The 18,259-nt window shown below is 45.1% G+C and overlaps 1 protein-coding gene across 5 annotated transcripts; it reads left to right on the top strand.

The window, feature by feature from the left end:
• Positions 1 to 635: 635 nt before the first annotated feature.
• On the top strand, positions 636 to 15,574 carry LOC102773578 (zinc finger protein 555). 5 transcript variants are annotated; one of them, XM_006754090.2, is made up of 4 exons: positions 636 to 844; positions 10,108 to 10,234; positions 10,783 to 10,843; positions 11,473 to 14,074. In XM_006754090.2, the coding sequence occupies exons 1-4, from the start codon at positions 650 to 652 to the stop codon at positions 13,037 to 13,039; spliced, it is 1,950 nt and encodes a 649-aa protein (XP_006754153.2). In that variant the 5' UTR covers positions 636 to 649; the 3' UTR covers positions 13,040 to 14,074. The 5 variants fall into 5 exon arrangements, with proteins under 5 accessions (XP_006754153.2, XP_015422894.1, XP_006754152.2 ...); XM_015567408.1 differs by having other exon boundaries at positions 10,696 to 10,843; XM_006754089.2 differs by having other exon boundaries at positions 10,663 to 10,843.
• The last annotated feature ends 2,685 nt before the right edge of the window (positions 15,575 to 18,259 follow it).

Here is an 18,259-nt window from a genome sequence, read left to right as displayed (position 1 = left end):
GAAGCTCACTGAGAATTCTGGCATCTCAGCTATGGCTGTGCTGAGGGGCCCTGTGCAGGTTGAGGCCGCAGGGTCCCGCTTCCTACTGTGGGGGCAAAGGAGCCGGGGCCTCGGGCTGCTGACCTCGAGCCCCACGGTGAGGGCAGAGGGCGGGCTCTCCCGGTGTCACAGGTCACAAGTCAAAACCAGGTCCACCTAGCGGGACCCTGCTGTGCCCTCGGAGACGTCACTATTGTCTTTGTTTTTAAACAAGGCGCACAGATCAACGGTGCTCCGCCCTGGGCTGACCCTAGATCATGAGACCCTCTGGTTCGGTCCCGGCTCCTGGCCGAGAATGCTCCAAGAAGAAACTGAATTAGAACTTCCCGACCCAGGGGGAGGACTCAGACCCGGCTGCGGAGCTGCGGGTGGATACCACACCCACAGCGAGAGGATTCTACTCCGAGCCCTCGTCCTGGGCCGTAACCAGCCCAGAGTGTCCCGACGGCCTGTCACTCCGGCGTAGGGGCGGGGCCTGAGAGAACTGTCCAATCAGAGATATGAGGGCGGTGCCTAGGGAACAATCAGGATGCAGGGGCGGATCCCGGAGAACTGTCCAATCATAGGTTCCTGGGCGGGTCTCGAGTACTGTCTCGTCAGAGGCCCACGGATGTGGGCGTTCCAGAACACTGTCCACTCAAGACGCAGGATCCCGAAAACCTCCAATCAGAGAGCCCGTGGAAGGAAGAGGGCGTGGACGTTGCTCTCAGCAGATTGCGGCGTTGGTGCGCACCTGCTCCGCGCAGCCCCAGGTAGCTCACACCTGCCTGGGCCAAGGAGAGGACGCCTTGAGAGCCGGGACATGGTGAGTACGTAGGGCCAGGACAGAATTCGGAGGGGCTGGAAGCGGCGGCGGGCCGGGTCTCCCCGCACGCCCCGGAGTCCCGACCCGAGTCTCCTTCGGCACGGGGTGGAGCCCTGGAGTCCTGTCCGGCCCCTGCGCTGGGTCCTGGGTCTCAGAATCTCAGAATCTGGGCTTCGGGAGACTCAGATGCACATTGCTGCATCCACCCGGGGGGCGGGGAATATCAGCCCCTGATCTACTCCTCTCAGCGGACAGCCAACGCGATGGACGGGGAGTCTGGGGAGACCTGGGTGTGGGCCCCAAATTAGGACGGATCTACTGACCCCGACCCCAGTTAGTAATCCTTGAAGAACTGACGGGACTCTGGTATCTAGGAGAAAGATGGAAATGATTCGGGCCCCTGAAGGGAGAGAAACTAACCCAGAAGGCTGGGAAAGCTCACCCAGTGAAGTGTGGCAGTCACCTGCAAAGCCACCTGTACTTGGGACGCGCTGTGTCCTTTGTTTCGGGAGCACATCCGGTCACAGCGCGGGAGGGGTCTCCCACGTGATAGGATGGCTCATTGAAATCTTGAGTTTGAAGTCATCTATGTTTATGCTCCAGTTCAGCACTGCCCCTACCTGGGCTTGTCCCCTTGAAAAGATGTACGTATTCACTTATTGGAGCCTCAGTTTTTCAGCAACATATAAAATACTTTTAATTAATAGAGCAGGAAAGTTAATATTTCCTAAAAGATGAATTTCATGGGGTGGGGTGGGGGGAGAGTGTTTTTCTTTCCATTTGTTAAACCTTCTTCTGTTCCTTTGAGTCATATAAGAAAAGGAATTCCAGGGCTTAGCCTTGAAAGTCCTACTGGGGAAATGACTGTCAGAGAAACTGAAAACCCCTTCTGTTAGGGTCGTCGAAGGAGGAACCCACGAGGCCAAAATGGGTAAAGATTTTAAATTTCTTATTACATCTTCTGGCAGGAGGGCTGAGACCTAACTGCATCAGCAGGGCAGAGTAGGGAGAGCAGGATATTATGTCACTTGTAAGGGTCAGAGTTACCGGTGGCACCAGGTGCAGGTGTGGGCCAGGTGTAGGCGGTCCCCTGGAAACTGGGTGAGGCTGCCACCAATCCTGAGACCTAGAATGAGAATAACAGGACAGTCGTGGGGAGGGGCAAGAGCCCCAAGCAGAGCATAATGGAATGCAAGAATGTGCCTAACACCTTACAATATGGCAGCAGAGAAATGAATACATTTCCACATAGTGTGGTAGGTGAATTGGTGAATTATAGAGATTCACCAAAATATCAGTTCTTTTCCTGGGCCGGATGGAGAATTTGTGACAGTAGGTAAACTTTGTTTACTATTATCGGTAATTAGAGGCCCGATGCACGAAGATTTGTGCAAGAATGGGCCTTTCTTCCCCTGGCTGCCAGCACCACCTTCACTTGGCCTGGAGCTGCCTTTCTGCTTTCCCCAGGCTGGGGCAGTGCAAAGCCTGCTTCGTTGCCATGGTGATGAGGCAAGCATCCTGCCCTGCCCCAGCAGCTGGGTGCCTGCATATGCAAATTAACCTGCCATTTTTGTTGGGTTAATTTGCATACTCACTCCTGATTGGCTGGTGGGCTTCGCAAAGGTGTGGTCAATTTGCACCTTTCTCTTTTATTAGTGTAGATACATTTTGCTTTAATCTACAGTGAATTGATATTGTCTATGGAAGAGATGGGAGTAAAGCATCTTTGTTATTTAGATAACTTTTTGTCACTGTCTCATATATTAGTTTTTAATTTCTGCCACTGTTTTGTGGCTGCCCTGTTGTGAACTAATAGACAAGTGTCCACTTCAAGCTGTTCCTTTCCATGGATTTAGTTGTCCATTTCTCTCGTAATTCTATCATGTCAGGATTACTATGGCTTTAAAATCCTCGCTTTGTAATAAGCAGGCCCCTGCCTTGTTCTTCAGAACATTTTGGCTCTTTTTGTTCTTCCTGTTAGGTTTATAAAATTAGTATTTTTCAAGTCCTAAAAAAAAAAAATCTGGCTTGGGGATTTAATGGAATTTTTTAAAGATTTTCGGCCTTTTTTGGAGGGTTATTTTGCTAATACTGCATGCTCCATTTTAAGAACACGTGCAATCTTTTCATTTATTTCATTTATTTTGTTATTTTTCTTAATGTTTAAAAATGTTTCCACCTGGTTATTTTGATAGCCTTCTTTAGACTTGATTAGTACTAATTTTAAAAATTTTTATATTGAATTTTTTTTCTTGTTAAAAATCTTATTCTGTGATTACTTTTTTGTTCTGTTGGAGTCCCACATGTACAGTTGGTAGAGGTTGGCATAAAGATAAGGTTTTTTCTCTTCTAGTTCTTGTACACTCGTTTTCTGCTGAGTCTGCATTGAGTCCCCAGTATGTTGGCCAGGAGGGAGGTCCTGAGCATACTTGTCTGTCCCTAATTGTTTGGAGAAAACATCACACCATTTATATGTTCTTTGTTTTTTGTTCTTAATATTCTCTGATCAGTTTTCCTTTATCGGGTTATGTACATTCCCACCTATTCCCCAATGGTAAGATGTATGAATGTTGAATATTATAAAATAGTTTCAGCAGTTCCTGACATGAGTATAAGCAAATATATGAATTGATTTTAGAGTTTTCTATTGTATAAGATAGTATCAGTGTAGGAAAATGTATATGCCATATGTACAGTCGACAAACATTAAAAAATAATCATCTGTGAAATGAAATTCAGCCCTAAATGTAGAACATTTACACACCAGAGATCCCACTTGAAATGAACCCCAATGGCAGGTTCTCTCACTCTGATGTGTGTAACCAATATGTTGACTCATGAAAATATATAATACGTATATGTAATATACATATATATTTTTAAGCAATTTAGGTATCACTCTGCAGTGTTATTTCAAGGGGTTATTTTATTGTTCTTTACCTTTCAACCAGTCACTTGTATTTATATTGATACTGATATACACACACATACACAAATGAACATGTAAAGGTCTTTATCTCCCTCCTGATCCCCTCACTATGCCGCATTTTCCTTAGTACTTATATTTAATTTGCTCATTTATTGTTTTCCTTTGAAAGAATTTAAGACCCACATGATTCAGAATTTTTTGGTCAGTGCTGTAGCCCAAGTGCCTGCAAGTACTAGGACCCAGGTCCCTGTGACCTAAGTCACCTTTCTAAATGAAAGAGCCAGGGGTCAGATCTTCAAAGCACTCTCTCACAAGATATGGGGCTTCACCAGGAGAGGAGCATGAGGATGTAAGCTTGGAGCAGGACGCTTCTGTTGGCTCAAAGTGCCAGGAAAATCTAGCTTCTCTCCTTACCACACGGGGAACAAAACAGCTGTAAGGTGCACGTGAAAGACAGGCACGTGGTAGGAGTTCGTGTGATGTTATGCAGGGACTGTTCTGCATTTCCTCTATTATGAACCAGTTTTAGTAATGTCTGCTTTACAGGGTTATTATAAGGCTCTATGAGCTAATGTATGTGTATACAAACTCTTTGCAAAGTTTTTTGCATATAATGAGTGCTCAGTGGCACTTTTTAAAAATGAATGTTGTAGAGTATTTGATGGTTTCAAGTAGGGTGTGTTGGGCGTTCCTGTTTTAGTCAGCTGGGCCGCTATAACAAAAACACCACAGACTACGGGTTTATAAACAGTGAACATTTATTTGTCACCGTTCTGGAGGCTGGGAAGTCCAAGATCAAGGTGCTGACCGATTGGGTGGTTGTTGAAGGCCGGCTTCCTGGTTCATAGACAGCTGTCTCTTCACTGTGTCCTCACGTGGTGGAAGGCTCCAGGAAGCTCTCTTGGGTCCCTGTCATAAGGGCACTAATTCCATCCATGAGGACTAGGAGGACTCCCAGGACTCAGCCTGTAGTCCTGCTCATGGCCATTGCAATGCAAGAGCAAAGCAGTCAGCCCAGAAGAAAGGTGCCCGACGCCAAGTACTAAGGAGAACAGGTCCAGGGTCCCTCTAGTGACATCACAAAGCAGCCAGGTGTGACAGCACATTTGAAATGCTGACCAGGAGAGTTAATGAGAGGCTCAGTAACAGGGGTTTTTTTTTTTTTTAAATGTTTTGCCTCCAAATAATTTTTTTAATATATATTTTATTGATTTTTTTACAGAGAGGAAGGGAGAGGGATAGAGAGTCAGGAACATCGATGAGAGAGAAACATCGATCAGCTGCCTCCTGCACACCCCCTACTGGGGATGTGCCTGCAACCAAGGCACATGCCCTTGACCGGAATCGAACCCGGGACCCCTGAGTCCGAAGGCTGACGCTCTATCCACTGAGCCAAACTGGTTAGGGCAGTAACAGGGTTTTTATTGGGGGCTAGTCATGTAGACAGCTCCTTCCTGGCCCGAGAAAGAATTCAGACTCGTAGAGGGAGAGCAGGTCTGTGGTGGAAGCCGGATTGTTTGTATGAAAAGGCAGAGGGAGCTCCTTGTCCCAGGTGCTGAGAACTCTCCCCACATCCAAGTTCTCACATGCCCGTCAAGGGCCAACCTCGCAGGCAGGACTTCTGAGGACTTTCTCAGGCCAGCGCGGCTAACACTTCTGCACAGTCTGTTCCCTTGGCCCTTGAACAGGCATCTTTTTTAAAAAACACGTTTATATTGATTTTTTTAGAGAGAGAGGAAAGGAGAAGGAGACATAGAGACATCGATGAGAGAGAAACATCAATGGGCTGCCTCCTGCATGCCCCCTACTGGGGATCGAGTCGGCAACCTGGGCATATGCCCTGACTGGGAATCGAATGAACGGTGACCGCTTGGTGCATGGGTTGACACTCAACTATTGAGCCACACCAGCCGGGCTGCACAAGGTATCTTTATAGCAAAATTATTAGTAGGATCCTCTACAGTAGGATGAGAACCACCTGCAGTATTGGTTTTTTGTTTTTGTTTCTTTTTGGGTTTTTTTTTTAAATATATTTTATTGATTTTCCACAGAGAGGAAGGGAGAGAGATAGAGTCAGAAACATCGATGAGAGAGAAACATCGATCAGCTGCCTCCTGCACACCCCCCACTGGGGATGTGCCTGCAACCCAGGCACATGCCCTTGACCGGAATCGAACCTGGGACCCCTCATTCCTAAGGCCGACGCTCTATCCACTGAGCCAAACCGGTCTTGGCTATATTGGTTTTAGTTATGCCCTTTAGGAGGCCTGGACTTAGCCAGTTCAAGTAAATCCCATTAACCATAAAGGTCTGAGAAAGCTGGGGGGGCCGGGAGGGGAGGCGGTGGTCTTCCTCAAATATCTGTATTCTGTTGTTCTTAACCTGGCTTCAGGTGTCAATTCCTGCACAGCACAACTCTGGCCAGTAAGCTGAAGCTGACCTGAGTGCCTTATCCGCAGATAAGACATGTCCTGATAGGACACACACCTGAGAAGTACAGTCCCAGAGGGCACACTTGCTCCCGGGAAACTCAGAGTTTACGACAGTCAGGGCACCCCAGCAGGACATGCAGTTTGAACTGGTGACCTCTTGGTGCATGGGTTGATGCTCAGGCAGCCAGCCAGGTCAACAGGCCCCCACTGTATCCTCAGAGCTCTCGGTGCAGACCCAGTAATTCAGTCCAGGCCTTGTTGCAGAGGGACTGCTGAGTGGTCTGTCTCAGACAGTTTTGTTTAGCCATGCACCAGTTTGTCCACCTCAGCAGTGCAGGTGACGGTGATCTGTCAGTGTGCACGCTAACAGCTGTGAAATGAGCAGCTTGATTTCAGATGATCCTATTGTAGAACAAGGCCTTTGTCATAGACAACGGTAAGTGATCCCACCAGACCCACTCGCATCCATGAGGCTTTCACAGTTTCGGACCTCACAGAAAGCTATTAGAAATCTTCCACGTTCCAGGGTCCTGTTCACGGAGCTTCTACCTGCTTTCAGGCCAGCACAGTGTGTACTGAGGCGGAAACAGTAGGAAGGCTGAGACACTGCAGGGGCAGACAGCTGTGGCCCAAGTGCAAGTGGAAATGAGACTGTCCTAAGCCCTTTTTGTTTCGTCTGTCTTAGAGTCCAAATTGACGGCTGGACAATTGTCAGCCTCTACAGGTCGTCAGAAACAGGCTTTTATAAGAATTCTTTAGCAAACCGGAAACTTTTACTTAGCACATTGTGCACCAGTAGTTTTATTGCTAGCTTTACCCAGTGGCCAGGGTACAAAAAATTTTTTTACAAAGTATCATACTTTAAAAAGATATTAGCTTGTAAGAACATGTAATAACTTCAAAACGCAATGGGTATTTAGTTTTAAGGCGTGCCTTTAACATTTATGTAAAACACTGTGTAATATGAAAACACAAGAATGCTCGTGATCCGCCCTCAATGTGTTAAAATTCCAAAAGTCTACCTCCCCTTTAGTGTTGCCTGTCTTTTCATTGGGAAACAACCAATCGACGTGTCTCACATCAGTGTTTCTCTCTCCACCTCCCCCTCCCCCTCCCCTTCATCTCTCTAAAAATTGGTGGGGAAAAATATCCTCACTCCTTGGGTGAGGATTATAAAATAAAATACAAAAAGGAAGTGTGCAGCTCAGTGGTTCATGAGCTTAGGGGTTGGCCTGGCATACTCTTGGGCTCAGAGGGGAGGGATATGAAAATGAGAGACATTGGAAGTGCAGGGGATCAGCTTTCTCCTGGAATTTGAGATGAGGAAGTGTTTCCTTTGTAGGAAGGCACTGGTGAATCTCTTATCTGTTGTTTAATCAAAGGCAGATTTACCATTGGATGTTTTTTATTTCAGTTAACTCCTTGGCAAAAAGGGACTCTTCACCTTGCCCTCAAGGTCAGCAAGAGCACGCATGAGAAATCCAAAACACTAATTCAAAATGATATATGCATCCCTATGTTCATTGCAACAAGGTTTGCAGTAGCCAAGATATGAAAGCAATCTAAGTGTCCATTGACAGATGAATGGATAAAGACATGGGACATATATACAATGGAATATTGTTCAGCCATAAACAGAATGAAAACGTACCACCTGTGCCCATGTGGATGGACCTAGAGGGTACTATCCTAAGGGAAATAAGTCAGAGAAAGACAAAATACTATATGATCTCACTTATTTGTGGAATCTAAAAAACAAAATAAGCAAACAGACTCATAGATACAGAGAACAAACTGGTAGTTGCCAGATGGGAAGGGGGTTGGGTGAAAAGGGGAGGAGATTAAGAAGTACGAATTGGGCCCTGGCTGGTGTGGCTCAGTAGTTAGAGCGGGAGTGGGGACCTTCCGGCCCATGGGCCATTTAAGGTCCAAAAAATGATTTAGTCTGGCCCTGCCAAGGCATTTAGGAGTGAGTTAATTAAATGTTTGACCAAATATAGCAGGCTAATTTTTAAATTGACAATGTTATATGGCCAACAAATGATGTTATAAATATCCAAATGGCCCTGGGCAGAAAAAAGGTTCCCTACTCCTGAGTTTGAGTGTTGGCCCTCACACTGAAAGGTCTCGGGTTCTATTCCCAGTCAGGGTACATACTTGGGTTGCAGGTTCAATCCCCAGCCCTAGTTGGGGCTTGTACAGCAGGCAACTGATCAATGTGTCTCATCGATATTTCTCCCTCCCTCCTTCTCTCTCTCCCCCCTCTCCCTCCCTCTCCCTCCCTCTTCTTCTCCCTCCCTCTTCCTTCTTCAGTTCTACTCTCCCTTAAAAAACAAAATCAATGGGGAAATATCCTTGGGTGAGGATTAACAAAACCAAAATTGTTTTTTAAAATACAAATTGGTAGTTACAAAATAGTCATGGGAATGTAAAGTATAACGGAATTTAGTTAATAATACTGCAATATAACTATGTATGCTGTCAGGTGGGTTCTTATCAGGGTGATCACTTTGTAAGTTATATAAATGTCTAATCACTATGCTGTATACCTCAAACTAATACAGTATTGTATGTCAACTGTAATTGAAAAATAAAATTAATTTTTAAAAAATGTAAGCCCTCATCCAGGTTTTACTTTGGGCTTCACATAGCACTGAGTGATTGGTATGCAGTAGAGAAGGAGCTGAAGTTTGTGTCACATGGTGCCGGGAGCCGGTCCATCTTTGCTGTTTCAAGGGACCTGGCATATATGGCATACTGTTCTTAATATATTTGCTCACCTTCTTGGCATTATGTGTTTTAACCAAGGTCACCTTTCTGAGAAAGGTTGTTTCCCCAGGTAGGGATTTCCCCCTGAAGTTAGGGATGGAATAAAACCTCTTAACTGCCAGGCGGGTAATTAATCACTTTAACTACGAACAATCATGCTTAAGTACATTTACTCCCTGGAATGGAGATAAGAAACGCCCTAACCTTTGGAATAGAGATTGATAGGATTAGAATCAACTGGTATAAATACAGATGCAACAAGACAACAGCAAGAGAACATGGACACAGAACTTGGCTGGAGATTGTGGCTAGAGATCCTGGCAAGGCTGCTGATCAACTGAATGCTGTCTCCGTGTCATTCCTTCTTCGCCGACTCCGTCCACACCTTTGGGGACCCCTGGACCCGCTGGGGCTGGACCCCAGCAACATGGGATTGGTGGTCCATAAAGTGTGAATATTTGTTTAATTTGCATAGAATTTCTTTAATTTCCCTCATGTGATCAGAATCCTTTGGTTAGAGAATAAGTCATGATGTGGACACAGTAAAAATGTAGAGGTAAGTTTATTGTGTTAGTGGCACTTTAAATCTATGAGAACTTGAGTGTGGACATGGAGTATGAGATTCTGATGTTGAGTCATAGCCTAGATCAGGGATGGGCAAACTTTGTGAGTGCATGCCAAAACCAGCAAAATCTCTGACTCAAAATTCTTCTGCGTGCCAACCCTAATTTTTTGAGAACATGTTACGCCTACTTGATATCTCTTAAGGTGTACGTATGTGAAGAACCTTGAAGAAATAATAAAATTCATTCGAGCGACAAAAACACAGTATATGATGATGAAAAATACATTTATTTTTTAATAGATAACTTGTTATGTAAAATTATTTATTCATCTAAGATGCACCTACACTGAATTTATCTGAAAAATAAAGAAGTCGATATTAAGAAAAAGATTGTAAATGGAAGATTATAAGAGAGGGTTTCACGTGCCAGCAAAAGTTACTGGCGTGCCATGTTTGGCATGCGTGCCAGGGGTTGCCCACCCCTGCCCTAGATGTTAGGTGAAGTGAGCCCAGTTGCTCAGCACTGTGGGTCTCACCCATCCTCCTGCACATATGTTGGATGTTTCAGGACTCGGTGGTCTTTGAGGATGTGGCTTTGGACTTCTCCCAGGAGGAGTGGGCTTTGCTGGATGCTGCTCAGAGGGAGCTCTACAGAGATGTGATGCTGGAAACCTTTAGAAACCTGGCATCCGTGGGTAAGAATGACATTGTTCCTTCACTTCGTCGTTTAGAAAACATGCATTTTTTGCATACCAAGACTGTTCCCAGATTTGGAATGTGGAAAGGGAATACATTAATTATTAAGAACAACATTGTCATAACTCATAGAACTAGAATCTAATAGCTCCTCCATGAAAATGAGAATCTATGTATTAGACTGAGTTTTTCTTTTCATGTAAAAAAAAGTGTTATCAGTGGATATAGATTTCATGGGTTATCAGGGCGCCCAGTAAAGTTTGTTTTTGTAACTTGGGGAGAATTTTACTGTTTATTAAATTGCTCACCATTTGACCTCTTGTACTTGTTATTGATGAAGCTCTGACACAGCCAACCTCCTCAGTGTCATGTTTGGCTCGCAGGCGCCTGTATTCATCTATAGGGTTTGTTCCCTTTCTGTTTTCAGAGGATGAGACTCAATTTAGGTCCAACGGGTCAGTTTCCCAGCAGGATCTTTATGTGAATAAAATGTCCGAGGAAGATAAAATAGCAGAGTTCACCAGACAGTCTTGGGCCTCCATCTTAGGAAAAATTTGGGAAGAACTTAGCATTGAAGATCAGCACACAAACCAGTGGAGATATCTGAGGTGAGTTGCATTCCTGGAGGAATCTTAATATGTCTTGAAATTTAAAAAGCGAACAAACTAACAACCCACATAAGCCTCGATCAAATTTGTTTATTCAGATTTTCACATAAAAAACACACCTTTATTAAATATGACATAGATGTTGAATGTTAGAAACAGTTGAAAAGAATTAGGGGGAAAGCCCATGTTTAGGAAACACTGTTATCATAATGGCTGTGGTCAATCCATTCTGTTCATTCCACTTTAAAACAAATCACTTAGGGTAGAAACCAACATATTCACTGAAATTGGTGAGAATGTAGTTCTAATATTAATAAATCATTATTTTTATATTTTTGTTAATCCTCACCTGAGGATATTTCTTCCATTGATTTTTAGAGAGAGTGGAAGGGAATGAGGGGAGAGAAAGAGAAATATTGACATATTGATTGGTCACCTCCCACACATGCCCTGACTGGGATTGGGAATCAAGCCTTGAACCTGCAACTGAGGTCTGTGTCCTTGACTGGAATTGAACTTGAGACCCTTCAGTCTGTGGGCCCAGCGCTCTAACCATTGAGCAAGCCCACTTAGGGCAAGAAATCTTTAGTAGTCAAACTATTGATAACACGTTTCTCATTTTTTAACAGAAATTACGTGGTAGAGAGACTCTGTGAAAGTAATGATCAATGTGGGGAAGGCTTCAGTCAGACTTCAAATCTTAATCTGTACCAGAAAACCTTTGCTGAAGTAAAACAGAATGAATGCAGTGCATATGCAAAAGTCTTCACGCATCATTCATCTCTACAGAGTCACACTGCCATTCATACTAGACACAAACCGTATCAATGTCAAGAATGTGGGAAGGCCTACAGTTGTTCTTCAGACCTAAGAGTGCATGTGAGAACCCACAAAGGAGAGAGGCCCTATGCATGTAATTTATGTGGAAAAACCTTTCCTCGTACTTCTTCCCTCAACCGGCATATAAGGATTCATACTGCGGAGAAAACCTATGAATGTCAGCAATGTGGGAAAGCCTTCATTGATTTTTCAAGCCTTACTAGTCATCTGAGATCCCACACTGGAGAGAAGCCCTATAAATGTAAGGAATGTGGGAAAGCCTTCAGTTATTCCTCAACTTTTCGAAGACACATGATAACACACACTGGAGAGAAGCCCTATAAATGTAAGGAGTGTGGGGAAGTCTTCAGGTATTCCTCAACTTTTCGAAGACACATGATATCACACACTGGGGAGACACCACATAAATGTAAGGAATGTGGAGAAGCGTTCAGTTACTTCTCAGCTTTTCGAAGACACATGATATCACACACTGGAGAGAAACCCTATGAATGTAAACAGTGTGGGAAAACCTTCATTTATCTCCAGTCCTTTAGAAGACACGAAAGGATTCACACTGGAGAGAAACCCTATGAGTGCAAACAATGTGGGAAAACCTTTATTTACCTCCAGTCATTCCGAAGGCATGAAAGGACTCACGGTGGGAAGAAACCCTATGAATGTAACCAGTGTGGGAAAGCATTTAGCCATCCCTCATCCTTTCAAGGACATATTAGAGTGCACACTGGAGAGAAGCCTTATGAATGCACTCTATGTGGGAAAAGTTTCAATTGGCCCGTATCCTTACGAAAACATATGAGAACACACACTAAAGAGAAGCCCTATGAATGTAAACAATGTGGAAAACTTTTCAATTTGCCTGCTTGCTTTCGAGAACATGTGAGAATGCATCCTGGAGACAAACCGTATGAATGCAAACTATGTGGGAAAGCTTTCTATTGCCACATACCCTTACAAAAACATATGAAAAGGCACACTGCCGAAAAACTCTATAAATGCAAGCAATGTGGGAAAGCTTTCAGTTGGCCCGAACTTTTGCAACAGCATGTGAGAAAACACTCTGCAGAGAAGCCTTATGAGTGCAAGGAGTGTGGGAAAGTCTTCAAGTGGCCATCATCTTTACCAATACATATGAGAATGCATACTGGAGAGAAACCTTATGAATGCAAGCAATGTGGGAAAGCCTTCAGTTGTTCCTCATCCTTAAGAAGACATACGAGAACACACACTGCAGAAAAACACTGCGTATATAATGTGGGAAGCCCTCCTGCAAGTGAATTCACACACAGTGCTTCAGAAAATTCACACCAAGAGAGAAATCTTATGAAAACTGTAAATATGGTGTTGCCTTTATGAGTATCTCATTATTAAAATGGACCCATAGGTAGTATATTTCCAGTTCTTTTGCAAATAAACATTTAGGTGAAAAATAACTCTCCAAGTACTCTTAGCTATAGTACATAAAATTTGCATGTAGTGTTTTTTCTTACATTTCAGTAAACATAACTTTCATCTTTAGTTTGTGTACTTTAAATTGTCCTCTGAGGGGTTATTGGAACAATGACACTTTGTTATTTGTTGGATGTTTTTTTACTGACTTAATGTGGCAGATACGGTTATCAACCATCATATATTTTCTACCTTTTTGGCCAGAGGAGTCTTCCATTTTTCTTATAAGTAGTTTTTGTAATTATGAAATTATATCAATTGTTGTTTTCAGCTTTTGCCCGGCCCTGTTGTTCTTGCTTGTAATTGGGAATTGCATTTATTTGAGACCCGTGTGATATCACCATGAGAGAGTTTGAGATGGTTCTGTTGGATTGTGCTGTGTCAGCGTGGCCAATGGGAACTGCAGGTCCCAGAATCTTTTATGATTCCGTGTTCTAATTCACCAGTCGCCTAACTTGGCATCAGATTTGGAAGGCAGATGTGAAGAAGCCATTACCTTTTGGAGCCACTTTAAAATGGGATAGAAAGATACATAGGGACTTCCAGCCTTCAGTGCCTCTCCCCGATGTCTTTGCCCTACCGATAGAGTATCATCAGAAGAAACAGCCAGTGTGGACTTCCACTCTCCTCAGAGGCAGAGGCTTCCACAGGTATCTCCATGAGCTCGGTATCAAGGACCCACCCACTTGTGTAATCAGGTATCACAATTTGTATTTTCCTAGAAACTGTAAGGCGTCCTCCAGGCCACTCATTCAGACATGGTTAGTGACTCTAATACTATGATTCACTCTCTTCTCTAGATGTTAACATAGTTCAAAGAGTCTAATTTGTATAGCAAACATTGTTCTTAATACTTTTAGTGGTTCTCTGGTCCTGCCTCCACCACAAAAACTACAATGGTTCAGCAAAATAAAACACTTGGGACTTCGCTGATGTATTGAATTTTTTAAGTGTGGTGACCCAGCTCTTCGTGAGAACAAACACCTTCCTCATCTAGTCGCTTTGGGGGATTTCTGTTACACAGAACTAAGTGCAGTTCTTTCATAGGAGTTTAATTTAAAAAACAGTGTGTATTTTATTCTCAAGGAAAGTCAACTGAATGACTTGGGACAACAGAGCATTTTGTCTCCTTGTTCTGCAGGCAGAAGTCCGGAATCGAGGTGTTGGCAGGACCAGGTTCCTCTGAAAGTGCCAGGGTAGCATCTGTTCCAGCTCTTCCCGGCTGCTGGTCATTCATTGGCTTGAGGCAGCATCACTCTAATCCTCACACGGCAGCATTCTCCCCGTGTGCATGCCTGTCTTTTCATGTGGCATAGTTTTTGTAATTATTGGGTTAGGGCCCGCCTTTCTCCAGTATGACCTCATCTTCTACAACAACGCTGTTTTCTCCCCATGACCCATCCAAGACTCCAGAGCCACCTGCCACTGCCCATGTCCACTTCTACCTCTGTGCTCTGCGTAGTCTCAACCCCAGTGGCCTGTGGGAAATGGAGATCTCAGAGTCTCTGCAGACGCCCAGCAGCCTTTTAAGAAATCTTCCGGAGATACCTAGGGCTCAGCCTTATTGGAAGTTTGCAGGTCAGGTCAGTGGGGCAGAGACTCGGGGAAGAGGCTGCACAGGGGAAAATGGAAGCGCAGCTCCTCCCCTGGGTCCTGCGAACACCGCCTCTGTGGGCTGAGCTTCAGAAGGGGCCGCCCGCTGTCTCCAGGAGGACTTTGGGGCCGCTTAGAGCAGACAGAGCCAGCACACGAGACCAGCAGGCTGAGGGGGCTTGGGGCAGGACACGTTTGCTGTCCTCACTGAGTGACAGTGGGTCAAAGTAATGAGTGCGTTTCTAGAAGAATCCTAAAGCTGCAATGTAGGGCTGGAACATCAGCATCCCAGCCACATTGGGCCCCTGGCCCTTCTTGCTCGGGTCCGCCTCCTGTGGTTCTGATGGAGAGAGGCTTCTTGCACTGTTGAGGTTCAGGAAGCGTCATGCCCCACTCCAGCAGGAGAGAGAAGTAAATGGTGTTGGCTCCTCCGGAGTAGGTAAGAGTTGTCTCATGGATGTTGCAGAGGGCCTGTCAGTGTGTCTGAATTTGTCTGTCTATCTGTGTCTGGGTGTGCCCGCATGTATGCCCCAGTGACAAAGTTTGTGTCTCGTCACCCTGTGTGTCTGTTTGAGAGAGTTCAGGTGTGTGAATGGTGGTTCCTTGTCCTGGCAGGAGCATTTGTGATTGTGTGTTTTACTGCAGGGCTGTAGTTATTTCCTCAGTGTGTTTCCTGAAACCCAAATATACAGTAAGCCCACACAGCTTTACAAGTGACTTGTATTTAACTTTTAAGATGTATTAGTAGATAGTTATTAGAACATTAAATTCTGATGAATTATTAAAAAGTAGAAAGTTTCTCCCTAGCCGATTTGGCTCAGTGGATAGAGTGTCAGCCTGCAGATGGAAGAGTCCCAGGTTCGATTCCGGTCAAGGGCACTTGCCCAGGTTGCAGGCTTGATCCCCAGTAGGGAGTGTGCAGGAAGCAGCCGATCAGTGATTCTCATCATTGATGTTTCTGTGTCTCCCTCTCCCTTCCTCTCTGAAATCAATAAAAAATCTATTTAAAATGTTTTTTAAGTAGAAAGTTTCAGTGGTTTTTTGTGAATTCCAACATTGCAGAGAGTGCTTGCTTTTATGGTAACAGAATGGCACATGCTTGGGACTTTCTTCCACTCTCTCTAAAAAAAAAAAAAACAATGGAAAAAATATCCTTGGGTGAGGATTAAAAAAAAGAAGAGATACTCAAATATGTGTATGTGAATGTTCATTCACTATTCAATATTGCCAAAAGGTGGACAGATGTACACCAACGGCTGAATGGATAAAGAAAATGTAGCATATACATAGTATTAAATATTAATCGTCCATTAAAAGGAATCACTGCATCATGCTGCAACATAAATCAACCTTGGAAATATGCTGAGTGAAAGCAACTCACACAAAAGGCCACATAGTGTATGATTCCACTGTCAACCTAAGAAACGTTCAAACCTATAGAGAATTTTTATGAATTTATTTGAGCCAAACTGACATCAATTGCTGGCAAGCAAAAACTCAAAGGATTGATTTTTCTCAATCCAAAAAATGGCAATTTTACTACCTATTTTATACATCAGAATCAAAGGACAAGATGGCCCTCCCTAGTTTGGCTCAGTGGATAGAGCATCAGCCTGCAGACTGAAGGGTCCTCCCAGGTTCAATTCCAGTCAAGGGCACATGCCCGGGGTTGCAGGCTCGATCCCCAGCAGGGGGCATGTAGGAGGCAGCCGATCAATGATTCTCTCTCATCGTTAATATTTCTATCTCTCTCTCCCTCTCCCTTCCTCTCTGAAATCAATAATAATAATAAAAAAAGGAAAGGATGTAAGGGGTTTACATGAAATTTACTGGTGACAGATTAGGGAGGCGGGAGAAAGCAAAGCAGGGAAATCTCTGGAACTGGATAAAAAGTAAAACGGATAGTCATACTTTTTTTACATTTGTGGGTACAGGATAGTTAACAGTCAATAATTAACATAAAACAATGAGAGGATTTGTGGTTTCCACCCTGGTGCAGTGATTGTGCCTGGAGGGGTCCAGAAAAAGGGAAGTTACCTTGACATATGACTGACTGCCATAATCTGCTTTTAGTTAATTGCTGACCATCCTATTTGGTTACTTTTGTTCTCTGAGTTTGTAAGCCCACCGTGCAGGCCTCCCAAGCTTGTCACGTTTAGTATGTGGCCCCTTTTCATGCACACCATTTATATAAAAAATTCAGACACAAAATATTTTAGTGGTAGCCAGGGGGGTAGGGTTATTTATCATGCTATTATGGCCTTAAAATTTTTTTAATGGCGATATACTAATTCACATACCCTAACATTCGCAGTTTTAAGCGTAAAACTCAGTGGTGTTTGTACATTCACAAACCTGTGCGATATCACTATATAATCTATATAAGGAAATGCAGCCTATTCCATTTCAAAATTCTCTGTGGGCTGACTGAGAACCTGATCGGACATAAATTTCTTTGCAGCAAAATGTACGCGAGAATTCTAACATCACACCAGTGTCTGTGCTGAGAGGAGTCCTGCGCATAGACTGGGGTCGCCGGGTCGTCACTGGGGTGACCGGGCAACGGACGGTCACCATCTACCTTGAGCCCCAGTTGAGGGGTACAGACGCAGGGTGGGGGCCTCCCAATGTCAAAAGTCATGCGTCAACACCTGTAATGGACTCTGTCGCACTTGTTGGCGTCACTGGTGTGTTTTTGTTCTTTAAAAGCCCAGAACCAAGGTGAACTCGCCCCTGCACGGATCTCTGATGTCGAAGGTCAGCAGGGCAGTCTGCCCAGTCCTGCCCAGTCCCGACTCCGTGCAGGGGATGCTCCATGGAAATCTGAGTCAGGACGCCCGCTCCAGGAGGAGCGCTCAGGCGGGACCACCAGGCCTGTGGGCGGACGCAGGGCTCATCCTGCCAGGAGCACGTTCTGCTGAGAACTAATGTTCAGGGCGGGCAGGTCCGGGTCAGCAGGAGAGCCAGGCAGGCAAAGCTGAGGCCCAGAACTGGCATTTCCGCCTGGCTCAGTCACGTGACCCCGCCTCCACCTATCATTCGGGTCCAGAATGTAGCTGTCCTATCAGGGACTACAGAGGCGGGGGCGGGACCTCGGACTTGCCCACTCCAGGGACAGCAGGAAGGCCTGGCCCCCTTTCCATTCAGTGAGCCGGGAGTTCCGTCCAATCAGGCAGCGGGAACCCGAAATATGGTCCAATCAGGGCCCGGGGCAGGCTCTCGCTGACCTCCTGTGACGTTCCTCAGTGTGACGCAACACTTGCAGCTAATTGCTCCACCAGGCTTGTGGGTACGCGTGCCTGTTGCTCTCGCCTGCCCAGCCTGCGGAGCCGCAGGTAGACTCTGCGCTGTCCTGAGCCCCGAGACGGTGAGCGCATTGGTCCCGTCCCCAGTTCCGGGAGGAGCTGGTTCATACGACCCGACTCGAATGGAAGCGGCGTGGGCCGGGTCTCCCCGAGTCCCTGGGAGCTCCCGACCTGAGTCCCTGTCTTCCGCTGCGCAGTGGGTCCCGGCGTCCAATCCCGTCCCCGCGTG

The sequence above is a fragment of the Myotis davidii genome, unplaced genomic scaffold, assembly GCF_000327345.1.
Source record: "Myotis davidii unplaced genomic scaffold, ASM32734v1 scaffold551, whole genome shotgun sequence".
NCBI lineage: Eukaryota > Metazoa > Chordata > Mammalia > Chiroptera > Vespertilionidae > Myotis > Myotis davidii.
Note: the sequence above shows the minus strand (reverse complement) of the source record. Positions and strands in the feature narration are given on the sequence as shown.

What these genes read in the sequence shown, in the direction of transcription:
- LOC102773578 (XM_006754089.2), top strand. Translation starts at nt 650, where the DNA reads ATGTGGGCGTTCCAGAACACTGTCCACTCAAGACGCAGGATCCCGAAA. An exon ending in GCCTTGAGAGCCGGGACATG is followed by an intron (nt 845 to 10,107) that starts GTGAGTACGTAG and finishes TGGATGTTTCAG; the next exon opens with GACTCGGTGGTCTTTGAGGA. An exon ending in AACCAGTGGAGATATCTGAG is followed by an intron (nt 10,844 to 11,472) that starts GTGAGTTGCATT and finishes ATTTTTTAACAG; the next exon opens with AAATTACGTGGTAGAGAGAC.